The sequence below is a fragment of the Phyllobates terribilis genome, unplaced genomic scaffold (genome assembly GCF_046119375.1).
Source record: "Phyllobates terribilis strain yellow unplaced genomic scaffold, ASM4611937v1 Scaffold_5__5_contigs__length_657084704, whole genome shotgun sequence".
NCBI lineage: Eukaryota > Metazoa > Chordata > Amphibia > Anura > Dendrobatidae > Phyllobates > Phyllobates terribilis.
Window position 1 is genome coordinate 540,252,304 of NW_027362765.1, and position 17,127 is coordinate 540,269,430.

General features: G+C 47.8%; 1 protein-coding gene across 1 annotated transcript in view; it reads left to right on the forward strand.

Annotated features, from left to right (window-relative positions):
• Nucleotides 1-723: 723 nt before the first annotated feature.
• The window catches only part of LOC141273667 (very long chain fatty acid elongase 6-like), a 50,651-nt gene continuing 34,247 nt past the window's right edge, over nt 724-17,127 (forward strand). The window contains exon 1 of the mRNA XM_073685832.1: nt 724-924. Coding sequence (XP_073541933.1) covers nt 827-924 — 98 coding nt within the window. The 5' untranslated portion in view covers nt 724-826. The remainder of the gene's footprint in view (nt 925-17,127) is intronic.

Sequence of the window (17,127 nt, forward strand, 5' to 3'; positions counted from 1 at the left end):
TGCAGAAATCTGAGCTCTGCTTTACGGCAATATTGTAACCCTGTCTGCCTGTGAGCTGGAAGCTGAAGGTGAGAGGAACCTGCAGGTGTGTCAGGCATAATCACACACAGCTCTGCAGTGAGATCAGGAGAGCAGAGAGCGGCCATCCCACATCACACTGGTAACTCCCCTTTTAGCTCTGGAGGTAGAGGTATCTTCCAGGCAGTGTCCTCCCCAGAGTCTGATACAGCTCATTTACTTATAAGAAAAATCGCAGATATCAAAGTATCATTTTATTCAGCTTCCTATGACCTACATGCCCATATAGACGAGTTAGGAGGGTTGATCCTACTTTCAGATTCCCTTTATTGATAGATCAGATCATTAACAATAATTATCTCTTACATGGATGGACAGATTAAAAGAGATGTATGGATATTCAATTAACAGTAATAAATCAGTAGTCCTATTAGTTTGCCAGAATACTTTGTTTGCATGAATTGTACTTTATTTATTGATAATGACAGTCTCCATTCTGTCAGAATAAAAGAGTGAAAGTGGTGCTGTGATGGAGTTGCATGTCACACCAGGAATATGAGGCAAGTCTTCATATTCATGTTTTGAGAGATACAGTAGACAATATTGTGTAATTACTAACGTTTTGTAACTGCTACCTGCTTATCTCTGCACATGATGCTATAGGTGAGGAAGGCGCAGGCTGTGCTTAGTAAAGGGGTGGGGAGCCTGTACTGATGATACTGGTTAAACAGGCTTTTCCTTTACCGGTCCTGTTTCATTGAAGAAGTAGCCAGGACGGAGCACACTTGTGTTCACTTCCACTGCAGACATGGAAGAGCATAATGTATCAGTCTTGCTCCTGCAAGAATATGATTTTGAAAAAATATTTGATGACCAAAAAGCCATTCAATGGATGCAGGAGAACTGGTGAGTGATGGGAAAGATGGTCACAATCATTTGCTCTGCTTTGCCTTCTTTACCATATTTTTTTTTTGTTTCAATGTACAGTAGAATTCTACAAATATCTTTTATATATGTTAAAACAACAAGATGTAGCAAAGCTAAATTTGATATTTGATGCTTGACCATGTTAATTCTTTGCTTTGATCAAGTGGTAGAATTAAGTTTTTCTGGGTTCCCCTTTGCAAAGGCTTATACAGTTATATTGTGATATGTTTGTATTTATTAAATCCCCGTCCAGTTCCTTATTCTGACCCCCAATGGACAAGTTACCTTTTACTGACTAAAGAAAATCACTACTCAGCAGTTTCCATTTCCATTGATCAAACTCTTCAGAATGGAGGTGACAAGTTCACGCTGGGTGACATCCCCAGCCGCGCCATTCCGATTCATTCACTGAACAGTGCTGAGATGTCAGCACAATGTGGGAGCATCTGAGTTCTGTGCCCCCTGTAATGCTACTTAAATGATGCTGAACTCTGAAAGTCATCTATTACCAGGACTTGTTGTAATTGACCTTGGGAAGGAAAACCTCTATGTATATTCAGCCATTACATTAATCTGAAGGGACTATCCAACTAAACTTTCATGTAAATAATGGCCGCATGTGAAGTTTAGGGTATATCCACACAGAGCTTTTTATGTGGATTCAGAAGAGGATCCACTTTAAATTCCACATCAAACAGTATTCAAAGAAAATATTCAAAGCAGTTTTTGATGTGGATTTTGGAGTGGATCCGCTTCATAATCCCCCGGAAAAACCTCTGTCTGAACCAAGCCTTAGAACTCACTTCACTTTAAAGTAATGTCAATAACAAATATTTAAGATGATTTGTCCTTTTCCGTCCAGTTGTAAAAAAATCTACTAAACGCCTTCATTGTACTCATATTTGAACAAGCAATTTTATGTGTGAGATGACCCCATGACACCCCCCATAAAGAGATGCTGTCTATCTTACTAGAGTCCTAAATAGAAGGCAAATGTGTCTAATATGCATCCAATATATCTGTATATGTAGATAAAAGCTGGGTGACAATTCTTATAGGAGTAGTAATGGCGACCATGCTGCTTGTTACTGTCACCCTTCTTTAAAAAAGAATCAACATAATAAGCAAACAGATGAATAGACTTTTGTAAAACTTGATCCCACCAAGGACAACATCTGCAAGGAGTTTATATGTTCTTCCCGTGTTTGCGTGGGTTTCCTCCGGGATCTCAGGTTTCTTCCCACACTCCAAAGACATACTGATAGGGAATGTAGATTGTGAGCCCCAATGGGGACAGTGATAATGATATCTGTAAAGCACTGCGGAATATGTTGGCGCTATATAAAATAAAGATTATTATAAAGATTATTATATCTGAGGACAACTAAAAAATTTATATTTGGAAATTATTTTTGCTACGTCAAAATGGCCTACAAGGGTGACCTAAGTACACTTATGTATTTATTTTGTTCTTTGCATGAAGAACTTGTAATTTGTAATTTCATGAAGTCAGCATGACTGTCACATGGCATCATAGAAAGAATAAGGAAACTTTGGGTGTGTAAGGAGGGGTGTGAAAGATCATTTGCAGTAACTTCTAAGGTGGGGACACATGTCTGTTTCATCTAAGGATAAATTATTCAATCTCTACTACTAGGCTTAGACATACTTGTACATTGCTGTGATATATGTACTAATTTATCTACAGATATATTTAAACTATTTGTAAATCCTTCATTCATTTTACTTAAAGAAGTTGTGCACTACTTTAGATTACCCCCCCCCCCCAATGTATCCCCCCCCGGGGCCCCTAAGACTTATTGTAAATACCTTCCGTTGCAGATAATGCCTGTGAGCGGCGCTATCACTGGCCACTCACAGGCATCACGTGACCCCGCACTGACGTCACGACAAGTGAGGCGTGACTCAGTGCTGGGGTCCCCGCAGTGTCTGCTGGGTTGTGGGCAGGGTTACACCCCCCGCGTCACACCCAGCATCCACTGTGCGCTTTCCCAATGAATGGGGAGAGGCAAAGCGTGCGGTGGATGCCGGGTGTGACGTGGGGGGATAACCCCACCCACAGCCTGGCATCTACCATGGAACCAGGAAGAAAAATACCCCCAGCTGCTGCCAGCACTTGTCGGTCGTGACATCAGCGGATGTCAGAGCCGGCTGCAGCCGGGGGTCACGTGATGCCTGTGAGCTGCCAGTGATAGGACCACTCACAGGCATTATCTGCAACGTAAGGTAATTACAAAAATCCTTAGGGGCCCCGGGGGGATACATTGGGGGGGGATACTATAAAGTAGTAAACAACCCCTTTAACCCCTTAAGCCCCGGAGCATTTTTCGTTTTTGCATTTTCGTTTTTGCTCCCCTTGTTCCCTGAGCCATAGCGTTTTTATTTTTTTGTCAATATGGCCATGTGAGGGCTTATTTTTTGCGGGACAAGTTGTACTTTTCAATGCCATTACTAGTTTTACCATATCCTGTACGGGAAAACGGGAAAAAAATTCCAAGTGCGGTAAAATTGCAAAAAAAGTGCAATACCACAGTTGTTTTTTATTTATTTTTTTTACCACGTTCAGTGAATGCTAAAACTGACCTACCCTTCTCATTCTACAGGCCATTACGAGTTCATAGACACCAAACATGTATAGGTTCTTTTATATTTAAGTGGTGAAAAAAAATTCCAAAATTTGGTAAAAAAAAAAATAAAAAAATAGCGCCATTTTCTAAGACACGTAGCGTCTCCATTTTTCGTGATCTGGGGCTGGTTGATGGCTTATTTTTTGCGCACCGGGCTGATGTTTTTATTTATAACATTTGGGGTAGATCCGATGTTTTGATCGCCCGTTATTGCATTTTATTGCAATTTTGCGGCGACAAAAAAACGTAGTTCTGGCGTTTAGAATTTTTTTCTCGTTACGCAGTTTACCGATCGGATTAATTCTTTTTTTTATATTGATAGATCAGGCGATTCTGAACGCGGCGATACCAAATATGTGTATGTGGGTTGTTTTTTTTTTATATTTTATTTTGAATGGGGCGAAAGGGGGGTGATTTAAAATTTTTTATTTTTTTTTATATTTTTAAAAACTTTTTTTTTTTTACTTTTTGCATGCTTCTATAGTCTCCATAGGAGACTAGAAGCAGCAACTATCCGATCGCCTCTGCTACATACAGGGGACGAGCAGGTCCCCTGCATGCAGCAGAAATGGTCCTGTGCTATGAGCGCCGACCACTAGGTGGCGCTCATAGCGACAAGATCATGACAACCACAGGCGTCTGCTGCAGACCCTGGGTTGTCATGCCCACCCATCGGCGACCCGCGATCACGTGACGGGGTCGCCGGTGGGCGGGGCTTATGACGCGCTACCCGGAAGCGCACGTTAAATGCTGCTGTCAGAGATTGACAGCGGCATTTAACATGTTAACAGCCGCGGGTGGATCGCGATTCCACCCACGGCTGTTGCGGGCACATGTCAGCTGTAAGAATCAGCTGACATGTGCTCCGTTCAGTGAGGGCTCAGCGCAGCAGCCCTCACTGAACGGGCAGTACGCAAATATGCGTACTAATACGTCCCCAGTAAGTAAGGGGTTAATATTTTTTCATTCATGTCTTTCACCTTCTAATTTGAAATTGACTTACCAGATATTACTTATATTTGTTTGCCTTCAACTGTATGAGTTAGGGCTCGTGCACAAGACCAATTTTCTTGGACGAGCGCTATCCGTGGTTTTTACAGATAGCAATCATACCTATGATATTATATGGGACTGAGTGATCTGAGGAAAAAATTGGAGATATGTCCAATTTTGATCCACGTGTTGGATCAAAATTGACAATGCAAGTCTATAGGTCTGTGAAAAGGTGGAGAACCTTTTTTTTTTTTTTCTTTTTCTCTCCATGTCTGAGAAAAACTGATGCTACTCTGATCAAATGAATCAGTCTGATCAGGATAATTGGACTGTTTTTCTCAAATGTGGAGGAAACGGTCGTGTGACCCTACCTTTATATGAATAATGACATTTGGCCACAGTATTGTATAGGTACCTAGCCATATGTAACTATAGCAATAGGAGTGCTTATGACGTGCCCCTGGGCCTGTGTCGCGCTGCGTTGCGCACGCGGGAGCTTACCCGGAGCAGGATCTCTTGAGGGTTGTAGTCTCGTGGCGGTGATCCGGTCCGTGCCCAGGGAGTCAGACTAAGTGGCGCTGTATTAGCGGTAGATGTTGGACGACTACGCCACCCGTTGAGTACAGCTAAGGAGCTGCTGCTGCAGGGCAGACCGCTGAGGCCGGTGGTAGGATTGTGCAGCGTGATAGTATAACCCCCAACGGGAGGGGTATGGCCTCAGGGCAGCCGACGTGGATGATGGGGGTAGCAGGAACCACTCGGAGACGGTACGGTGTAGTTCAGGGTCTTTACTGGTGACAAAGATAGACCCTCCCGGAGTACTGGCTAGCGATTGGGGCCTGGTCAGTCCTTGAGCAGATGGGATCTCCCCTGGCCAGGCGGAGTTGTAGGCCTCCCAAACTAACGATACTCTTCCGGCTACCTTGCTAGAGGCGGGTATAAGTAGCCCACGTCCCTGAGTGTACCGTGTGGTGCTCACCCGTATGGCCGGTGACTCGGGGCCTTCTAGTAGCTTCCGCTCCACGACGGCGGTGCTGGTCCCACGCGTGTGACCGTGCCTTCGGGTTTCTGGGCCAGAGGACCTGCAATCCCCTGCCGGTCGGTTTCTGCTGCTGGATAGGAGTTAGTCCCCACAGCCTCGGACTCCGGGTCCGGTGATAACTTCTCAGTCAGGGCGAGCTCTGCAGCTGCCAGCCCCTGACTCCTTGTAGCACTGCTCCCACAGAGCTCCTGATGTTCTTTTCCTATATCTGCTTCTCTGTCTCTACTTCTTCTCTACTCACTAACCCTGCCTCAGCCCTAGGTTTATATAGGGGAAGTTCTTCCCCTCCCAGGACTGGGCAGGAGGTGTGGCATGCACAGGATCCCTGACCAAGAGACCTCCCACCTGCTCTCAGACATAACATTGCCGTTACTGTGGAAACCAGACCCCTGGGGTGCCACATTCCCCCCTAGTGAAATTTAGTACTCCGGGACTAAACATATTTTTAGAAAAACATAACAAGGTATAAACAATAATAATACAATAAGAAAAACACATAAAGATGGTTACGGCGTGTCCGCAACCGGGTGCAGTCTTTGAAGAAAAGTAAGGTGTCCATTTCACCAAAACAGGGAGACGTAACCAGGTAGGGGTCTGTCCTGCCCCGAGTGTTATGTTCTGCTACCAAAGCTAAGGAAAGAGAGTAGATCTGTCCCTACTATAAGACTCAGCTGAATCCCTACGATGTAACAGGGAACCTGATCCTGCGATCAGACCTGCTAAAGTCCTAATCTAGTCTGTACGGAGACCTATAGATGTGAGGAGGGAATCCCTACAAGTTCTAAGGACTGGGAGGAATATGGGACACCTCCTAACAGAAATAGTAGCAGACAGACGAACAAACAAAATAGATAGAACATAGAGGTCCGTAGACCAAGCAAACTAACAGCGTTAGATACAGAGCACAGGCTAGCTAGAAAGTAGATATACAATGAAGTCCAGCAAAGCCAGAAGGGCGGAGCAGGATTAAATAGGCCAACAAGGTCATGTGACCAGCAAAGGAAAAAAAACCTAACAGCAAGGTTCTAACAGTACCCCCCCTTCTAAGAGGATCCTCCGGATCCCCTAGGACCAGGCTTATCAGGAAATCTCCTGTGAAACGCTCTGATAAGTCTGGACGCGGAAACATCATCTGACCTCACCCAAGAGTTATCCTCGGGTCCGAAACCTTTCCAGGCCACAAGATACTGCAAACTACCTCTATACCGTCTAGAGTCAAGGATGCGAGAAATTTCATATTCCCCGTCCTCCACCACCGGAGGAACAGAGGCAGAGGCGTCACCATCCGACACAACAGCTTTTTTTAACAGAGAGACATGAAAGACCGGATTAATTCTCCAGGAGGTAGGAACCTCCAACCTAACAGCAGATTGGTTGACAACCTGAAGCACCTTAAAGGGCCCTACAAACTTGGGACCCAATTTCTTAGAAGGAATCCTCAACCGCAGATTCCTAGAGGACAACCAAACCATGTCACCAACAGCGAACAAAACCTCCTGTCGTTTCCTATCAAAGTAGTCTTTAGATTTTCTGTTGGCCTCCTGAAGATTACCACGCACATCCGTCCAAACTCTTTCCAAATCACCGGAAAAATTCTCCTCCTCAGGCACGGCAGATCCCAACTTGGAGAACGACCCAAACGACGGATGTCTCCCAGAACAACAAAAAAAAGGCGAACAACCAGCAGAAGAAGATGTATGATTGTTCAGAGCAAATTCGGCAAGTGGCAGAAACTCAGACCACCCCTCTTGATTGTCTGCCACAAAACAACGCAAGAACTGCTCAACATCCTGGTTTTTCCTTTCTGTCTGGCCATTAGATTCAGGATGATATCCGGACGAAAACGACAAATGAATTCCCAACCTGTCACAAAAGGCACGCCAAAAACGAGCCACGAACTGAGGACCCCTATCAGAAACAATGTCAGTAGGAACGCCATGAAGTCTGACAATTTCCTTGACAAAGGCCTTAGCGAGAGTTTTAGCGCAGGGCAGTTTGACGAAGGGAACCAAGTGACACATCTTGCTAAAACGGTCCACGACCACCCAGATGACAGTAAAACCCTCAGAGGAGGGAAGGTCAGTTATAAAGTCCATAGCCAAATGTGTCCAAGGAGCACTGGGGACCTCCAAAGGACAAAGCAACCCCGCAGCAGGAGTATGTGAGGACTTAGATCTAGCACATATAGTACATTGGCGCACCCACTTAATGACTTCCTTCTGCCATCCAGGCCACCAAAAACTGCGACCCACCAGTCTCTTGGTCTCAGAGATTCCGGGATGACCTGCCAACCGAGATTCGTGACACTCAACAAACAAATCTCTCCTAAAGGTCCCAGGCACAAACAACCTCCCATGAGGAGTGTTAGATGGGGCATTCTCCTGTGCTTTAAGAATCTCATCTTCCAAAACGGAGTCTAAAGCAGCTATCACAACACCTTCTTGTAAAATGTTTTCCTCTTTCTCAGCACCGACTATGGGAGAAAAACTGCGAGACAAGGCATCCGCCTTAACATTCTTAGTACCAGGGATGTAAGTAACGGAGAAATTAAACCGCGAGAAAAACAGTGCCCACCTAGCCTGACGGGCATTCAGGCGCTTGGCAGCATCAAGATATATCAGATTTTTATGATCCGTAAGAACCTGAACGGGAAATTCTGCACCTTCCAAGAAGTGGCGCCAGTGTTCAAATGCGAGTTTAATAGCCAATAATTCCCGATTACCAATATCGTAATTCAGTTCAGTCTCCGAAAATTTTTTTGAAAAAAAGGCACAGGGATGTAATCCATCCCCGTTATCCTGAGACAATACTGCGCCAACCCCCACAGAGGAAGCATCAACCTCAACCAAAAACGGCCTAGTAACATCAGGCTGCATAAGGATGGGAGCAGAGGTGAACCTCTCCTTGAGATACACAAAAGCTTCAATGGCCTCAGAAGACCACTGAACCGCATCAGCACCTTTCCTGGTGAGATCAGTCAGAGGTTTGACAATACTAGAAAATTTTTTTATGAATTTTCTGTAGTAATTGGCGAAACCCAAAAACCTCTGTATCGATTTCAAACCAATAGGCCTAGGCCATTCCTGCACAGCCTGAACCTTAACCGGATCCATCTCAAAACCTTTGCTGGAGATAATGTAGCCCAAAAAACTAATTCTCTGTACAGCGAACTCACATTTCTCCAGCTTAGCAAAAAGCGAATTGTCCATTAATAACTGTAATACCTCACGCACGCTCCGCCAATGAGACTCCAGATCTGGCGAATAAATGAAAATGTCATCCAAATACACAACCACATTTTTACCGATCAAAGGTCTAAGGATGTCATTAATCAGATTCTGAAAAAATGCAGGAGCATTAGTAAGACCAAAAGGCATAACCAGATTCTCAAAATGACCCACAGGAGTGTTAAAAGCAGTCTTCCATTCATCACCCTCCTTCATGCGCAACAGATTGTATGCCCCCTTAAGGTCAATTTTAGAGAACCACTTGGCCCCCAATAACTGGTTAAACAGATCATGAATCAATGGCAGTGGGTAAGGATTGCGTACCGTAATTTTGTTAATCTCACGAAAATCCAGACAAGGACGTAAACCGCCGTCCTTTTTTTTACAAAAAAAAATCCAACCGCCACAGGAGACTTAGAGGGCCTAATGTGACCGGCGGCCAAACTTGTCTGTATGTATTCCTCCAAAGCCTTCCTCTCAGGAATGGTAAGGTTAAATAAACGACTTTTAGGAAGAGTCGCTCCAGGGACAAATTCAATAGAACAATCATAGTCTCTATGGGGAGGCAAAACCTGCGATTCCTTCTCAGAAAAAACTCTCCAAAAATCCTGAATAGGAACAGGCAATTCTCCCCTATCCAAAGCTGCAATACGCCCGTTACAACACTTGTCATAACATTTATGGCTCCAGGATTTAATTTCACTGGTAGACCAATCCAGTACAGGATTGTGAAATTTTAACCAGGGCAATCCCAATATTACTGGAGAAGGCAAGTTATTCAACACTACCAAATCCAATTTCTCATGGTGAACACCATTAATAGTGAGAGGAAATTCACTGACCTTGAGAGTAATATTCTTCAAAGGGGAGCCATCCACAGAAACCACAGCAATGGAGGATGATAAAGGTTCAGGTTTTAAATTGAGTTTTTCCACGAATCCCCCATCAATTACATTCAGTGTAGACCCGCAATCAACAAACACCCGAAATTCCATTAATTTTTCCTGAGCAATCGTGGAAGCAGCTAAAAATATACCCTTGGAATTTAAACAGGCAATACGGGCGTGACTGACCATTTTTTTTTTCTTTCTTCATACGAAGCTCACAGCCTTTAATCAAATGACCAGATTTTCCGCAATAGAAACACAAGCCTTCTGAAAAACGACGGTCTTTTTCTTGAGAGCGAGGTGCCACCGATCCAATCTCCATCGGTTCACCACTGTTAGTACACACATTATCATAACCAGAAACTGACATAGCAGAGGATTTGCTCTCATTAACCCTAGCACGCAGTCTTCTATCCACCCGTATAGCTAATTGCATAGCCTGTTGCAAATCCTCAGGTGTAGGATAAGCAATTAGCAGGTCTTTAACCCTTTCACTGAGCCCAGCAAGAAATAGACTTTTCAGAGCAGAATCGTTCCACCCTGTTTGAGTGGACCAACGACGAAAATGAGTACAATATTTTTCGACATTACCTGATCCTTGTTTTAAACGTCTCAACTCAGTCTCAGCTGATGCCACACGGTCAGGATCATCATATAATAGTCCTAAAGCAGAAAAAAAACTATCCACTGATCTGAAGCATGTATCACTAGGTTGCAAAGAAAAGGCCCACTCCTGAGGCTCTTTGCGCAAAAGTGACATTATGAACCCTACGCGCTGGGATTCATCCCCAGAGGACTTGGGTCTCAAACGAAAATACAATAAGCAAGCATTTTTAAATGAAAAAAATTCTCGATGTTCACCAAAAAATAAATCCGGCAAACATACCTTAGGCTCCAAGAAATATGCTCCAGGACAGTTACTCACGTGCTGACGGAGCTCGGCCACTTCCAGAGAGAGTCCCTGCAGGTGTTTAGCCAAATCCTGAACCGACACCATGATGGAACAAAAAAAAAAAAAAAAAATCTTTCCTTAGAGAATTTGCAGGCTGGACTTACTGTTATGTTCTGCTACCAAAGCTAAGGAAAGAGAGGAGATCTGTCCCTACTATAAGACTCAGCTGAATCCCTACGATGTAACAGGGAACCTGATCCTACGATCAGACCTGCTAAAGTCCTAATCTAGTCTGTACGGAGACCTATAGATGTGAGGAGGGAATCCCTACAAGTTCTAAGGACTGGGAGGAATATAGGACACCTCCTAACAGAAATAGTAGCAGACAGACGAACAAACAAAATAGATAGAACATAGAGGTCCGTAGACCAAGCAAACTAACAGAGTTAGATACAGAGCACAGGCTAGCTAGAAAGTAGATATACAATGAAGTCCAGCAAAGCCAGAAGGGCGGAGCAGGATTAAATAGGCCAACAAGGTCATGTGACCAGCAAAGGAAAAAAAACCTAACAGCAAGGTTCTAACACCGAGTCCTTAACAGTCTTTAGTCCATTCCTAGGTTACGCTCCAACCATGTACAAGGATTCCCGGTAAATCCACCAAGGACTCCTAAAAATAACTAGAAACACATAATTATACACAAGCAACAAGAAAAACAGGTAACCACAAATAAAACAATTTATACACTTCAAATCCTCCAACGTGCGGGTAACTGGCCTCTAGTGGCCCTAGTGGACCTACGGAGTTGACTGTCTGGCCCTGAACTACAGGGTGTAGGAGCTGTCAAGGGTAAACTGGGCAGCTGTCTACCGGCTCTTTGGCTCACTAGGGGTACGGCAGGCTCACTATAAGCAGAGGGTTGATCCTCCTGTTCTGCTTGTGTGGAGTCTTCTGCCTCCTGGACCGGCTGCTCTTCCAGCTCTACCTGTTGCTCCGTAGGCACTTGGGATGCTGGTTGGAGGAACGTGAGGACGAGTACCACAACTGCACCATTGACTTGAGTCCAGGACCGAGGGAAGTCTCCGAGCACAGTACTAACCATATCCTCCCTTTCCTCTACGGGTCGATGGTCTTCTTGTTCCTCTTCAGGGTTCCGTAGCTGTTCAGGACACTTCTTCAGGTGATCCCGGGATACAATGGCTATGGTCTCCCCTCCGTCTTTACTGATGGTACAGACTTTCGGGTTCTCGTGGCTTGAGGGCAGTACGGTGTATGGGTCCTTCTCCCACTGGTCGTCCAACTTGTGGAGCCGTCTTTTCCTCTTCAAGACCTGCTCTCCGGGTACCAGGGGAACAGCGGGAGCATACTGGTTGTAAGTTTTCTCTTGTCTTTCCCTAGCCTGACAGAGACTTCGCTCCACGCTCTCCTGTACTTTCCGGTACTGCTCCTGCCTCTCTGTGTCCTAGTCTGCTTCTGGTGAAGTGTCCTCGGGTGTCAGGACTCCCATTTCCAGGTCAACAGGTAACTTACCAGGTCTCGCCCTCATTAGGTAAGCCGGGGTACAGTTGGTGGAACCTACCGGGATGTGGTTGTATAGGTCCACCAGATCGGGCAGCTTCTCAGGCCACAGACTGCGTTCTTCCAGGGGCAACGTTTTCAGGAGATCCATTACCACCTGGTTCATTTTCTCACAAAGTCCATTAGTTTGCGGATGATAGGGTGTCGTCCTTATCTTCCGGCAGCCATACAGATTGCAGAATTCCTGGAAGACCTCCGCTTCAAAGGCAGGTCCCTGGTCCGTCAGCACTTGGTCCGGGTACCCGTGTGGACGGCAGAAGTGCTGCTGGAAGGCTCTAGCTGCTGTTTGAGCCGTTAAGTCCTTAACGGGGACGACAACCAAGAACCGGGAGTAATGATCCACAATGGTTAACGCGTAGACGTAGCCACTTCTGCTTGGGGTCAGTTTTACATGATCCAAGGCTACCAGTTCCAACGGCTGCCGGGTGACGATGGACTGCAGAGGAGTCTTCTGGCTGGCGCGGTCCTTCCTTCTTAGGTTGCACGGGCCACAGTCTCTGCACCACCTCTCGATGGTTCCCCTCATGCCTACCCAGTGGAACCGCCCATGCAGCAGGAACTCCAGTTTCTTCCATCCGAAGTGTCCAGCCCCGTCGTGGTATGCCTCCATCACCATGGCTGCGTCTCTCCGTGGCACCACTACTTGCCAGATTAGTTCATGCGTCCGGGAGTTAACCATTCTGCGGCACAACTTCCCCTTGTAAAGGAACAGTCGACTCTTCTCAGCCCACAGTTGCTTGGCTTCCTCCGGAGCGTCTGGGTCAAGGCGAGCCTCTGGCCGAGTCAGCATCTCCTTCACCAGCCGGACGGCAGGGTCACTGTCTTGCGTTTCCTCCCAGTTGTAGTGAGGCAAGGGGTTAAACGTAGCGGCTTGCTTACTCCTTACCCGATGGGAATATTGGATAGTCCCATGACGGTGGAACGCGGGGAGTTCGACTTCTTCCAGTCCCTCTGGATCTTCTCCTACGTCCGGTAGGTTTGGCATCCTGGACAGGGCGTCCGCGTTGGTATTGGAGTGTCCTGCCCGGTATTTGATTGTGAACTCGTAGTTGGACAGACGGGCCATCCATCTCTGCTCTAGGGCACCGAGTCTTGCCGTGTCCAGGTGTGTCAACGGGTTGTTATCCGTGTACACGGTGAACCGGGAAGAAGCGAGGTAGTGCTTAAAGTGTTCGGTGACTGCCCACACCACTGCCAGGAACTCTAGCTTAAATGAGCTGTAATTCTCAGGGTTTCTTTCGGTGGGTCGCAGTTTTCGGCTAGCGTAAGCGATTACTCGTTCTTTCCCCTGCTGGACCTGGGACAGTACGGCTCCTAGCCCGATGTTACTTGCGTCGGTGTAGAGGATAAAGGGCTGGCTGTAATCAGGGTACGCCAGGATTTCATCCCCCGTGAGGGCCATCTTCAGCTGGCGGAAGGACTCTTCTTCTAACTTCTCCCATTTGAAGGGCAGCTTCTGGTTCTTGGCCTTCCGGGACTGGCCTATCAGGAGGTCCTGCATAGGAGCTGCCTTTTTGGTGAAACCGGGGATGAATCTGCGGTAATAGCCTACCAACCCGAGGAACTGCCGCACTTCCTTTACACTGGAGGGACTTGGCCATTCCTTAATTGCGGTGATCTTATCAGGGTCGGGAGCCACTCCGTCAGCGCTCACCACGTGTCCCAGGTACTGCACCTTTGGTTTCAAGAGGTGACACTTGGAGGGTTTTACCTTTAAGCCGTAGCTTGCCAGAGCTTCGAACACTTCCGCCAGGTGTTTCAGGTGGTCCTCATAAGTCTTGGAATATACGATGACATCGTCCAGGTACAACAGGACCGTCTCGAAGTTTCTGTGGCCCAGACAGCACTCCATTAATCGTTGGAAGGTTCCCGGTGCGTTGCAGAGTCCGAACGGCATACAGGTAAACTCGCTAAGTCCCATCGGGGTGGTGAATGCGGTCTTCTCCCGGTCCGCCTCTGCTACAGGAACCTGCCAGTACCCGCTAGTGAGATCCAAGGTAGAGAAGAAGTTAGCAGATCTTAAAGCAGCCAAAGACTCCTCTATCCTTGGTAAGGGGTACGCATCCTTGTGTGTGATACGGTTAATTTTCCAGTAATCTACACACATCCTCATGGTGTTGTCTTTCTTTTTGACTAAGACTAGTGGAGCTGCCCAGGGGCTACAGCTATCCCTGATCACCCCAGCCTCCTTCATGTCCCTAAGCATCCCCTTGGCGTGTTGGTAGTGTGCAGGGGGTACGGGTCGATACCTCTCTTTTATGGGAAGATGGTCTCCCGTGGGGATGTGGTGTTCCACCCCTTTGACTCGCCCGAAGTCTAACGGGTGTTTACTAAACACTCTCTCGTACTCTTGAACCACCCGATAGACTCCCTGTTTCTGGTGTGAGGGAGTGGAGTCAGTACCCAAATGTAGTTGCTGACACCAGTCCTCCATGGTTTCCTTAGAGCCGTTACCTTCCTCCGGGGAAAATGGAGGCAAGGGTTCTACGGACTGTATGGAATTTTGATTGATGGTATACAATTTGGCTAGCGTGGCATACCGGGGCAGGTACACTTCCCTCTTCCCGATATTTATTATGCGAACGGGCACCCTCCCATGGCGTACATTGACCACCCCCCGTGCTGTCAAAATGGTGGGCCTACTGTCTGAGTAAACTGGTTCTACCATTGCCTGGTAATCTCTACCTCTCAGACCAATAGCTGCCCGGCACCAAATCATCATTTCACTTTTTGGGGGCATGGCAATAGGGAAAGGGTCACACATTCTTACGCTACCAATCTCACCACCGGAGAGTTCTATCTGTTGCCGTCGCATCAGTGCCCGGATCTCTTTCTGGAGCACTCGCTGCTGGCCGGAGCTGGCGTTCTTGGCAACCTGTTGTAAAAGGAAAATCACCTCTGCAAGACAATTTTCAATTACATTAGTTCCTAGAGTTATCTTTGGGTGACTCTCGTGTTTGTCAATGTCTACAATGATCAGTCCCTGTGCTGCCAGTTCGACTCTACCGATTTTAATGGTCACCTCTTTAAATCCAATCTGTGGCACGGGCTGACCATTGCTGGCGATGATACTCAAGTCGTCGTCAGGGTAGCGGGTGATATCCGAGTCATTCCAGTACTGCTTGAAGAGCACGTACGGGATAGTGGTGACCTGTGACCCGGTGTCCAATAGGGCACTCATAGGGATGCCATCCAGTACCACAGGCAAGACTGGACGTCCTCCCACATATCTGTCGCGCCAGTTCGATGGGCCTGATGATCTTTTTCCTGGGGGTTGGCCCTCTACCCCAGGTTGTGCCAGTTTAAAGGACAGTACCTTGCCATATGTCCGGGTTGATTGCAGCGGCGGCAGATGGGTCGTCCGTCCTCGTTGTATCGGTCGCTGGGTCTTCCTCTGGCCGGTGGGGTCCTCCTTGGTCGACGCCACGGGATGTCCTCCGGTCCGGATGCCAGCTGGATCTTCCCTGGAGTGGAAACCTGTAAAGACTGCACAGTTCGGGTTAGCGCAGCAACGCTTTTAGCTAGCTCTTGGACCTGATGGTGCAGGTCTGGAGCCGGGTCATTGTTCAAAGCCTGCGCATCAGCTCTCACAGGCCCTGCCGACAAGGGCGCCGCCTCCTGGTGGTAAGTGGTAGTGGGGCGTCTGTGGGTCACAACGCCACCTGGTGCTGGTTCTCGGAGCACCCGGATGGCTCTGTCCTTGAACTGTGCAAATCCCAGATGAGGGTCCTGTAAGGCCATTGCCCGCAACTGGGTTCGGTGGGCATTGCAATATAAACCCTCTATAAATTGTTCAGTCAACAGCCTGTCCTCGTCTCCCACGCCATCAGGGTCGGTCTGCTTAATGGCTCTCAGGGCCTCTTGTAGGTTCAGGGCATAGTCCCTTATACTCTCATGTGCCCGCTGTTTGCACCCGTAGAATCTAAGCTTGATCTCGGCTGAGGTGCGGGTATCAAAGGTGTCCCTCAGCCGGGTTAGTATCCCTGCGACAGTCCTCCCCCCAGGTGGCCAGGACTTTACCTCCCTTTGGGCTGCCCCGGTTAATTGGGCCACCAGGATGCTCACTTTTTGCTCCTCTGTGAGGGGGTACACCTGGAAGAGGCTATCCAGCTTTTCTCTAAAGTCATGCAGGGTATGTGACTCCCCTGAGTACTGGGGTAGCCAGGCTGCCCCCGGGATATAGGGCATGGTGAAAGGCATGACCGCAACAGCGGTGGCGCTGGCGGGGGTTGAAGCGGTGAAGCTCTCCTCCGTATCCGACATCCTTCTCCCCCCAAGTGGACCGTGGCCTACCTTGCGATGATCCTCTTCCGTAGGCCGCGGCTCCGCAGTGGATCGTCAGGGTTGAGGACCTTCCGTCGCGCTCCTGTGACGTCGGCGTCTGCTGGGCTCCTTCCAGGACCTTACGCAACGTCCGGACGTGAGGCGGGGCTTCAGTTCTCGCGCGCTTTCGGAGTCCACGCCCCTCTTCTTCCCGCGCGGCGTCTTCAAGATGGCGTCCAACGGCGGGAAAACTCCACGGAAGGCGGGAAGAAGGCTGAAAATGGCGCCGGATGGCGGGAATCTTCACCGATGGCGGGAAGAAGGCTGAAGATGGCGCCGGATGGCGGGAATCTTCACCAATGGTAAGTTTGAACTGTCTTTTTCAGGCACGCAGTACCCGGTGGTTGCGGGCACGAAATCCTGCCGACTACGCCAAAAGTTGACGCGCCCCTGGGCCTGTGTCGCGCTGCGTTGCGCACGCGGGAGCTTACCCGGAGCCGGATCTCTTGAAGGTTGTAGTCTCGTGGCGGTGATCCGGTCCGTGCCCAGGGAGTCAGACTAAGTGGCGCTGTATTAGCGGTAGATGTTGGACGACTACGCCACCCGTTGAGTACAGCTAAGGAGCTGCTGCTGCAGGGCAGACCGCTGAGGC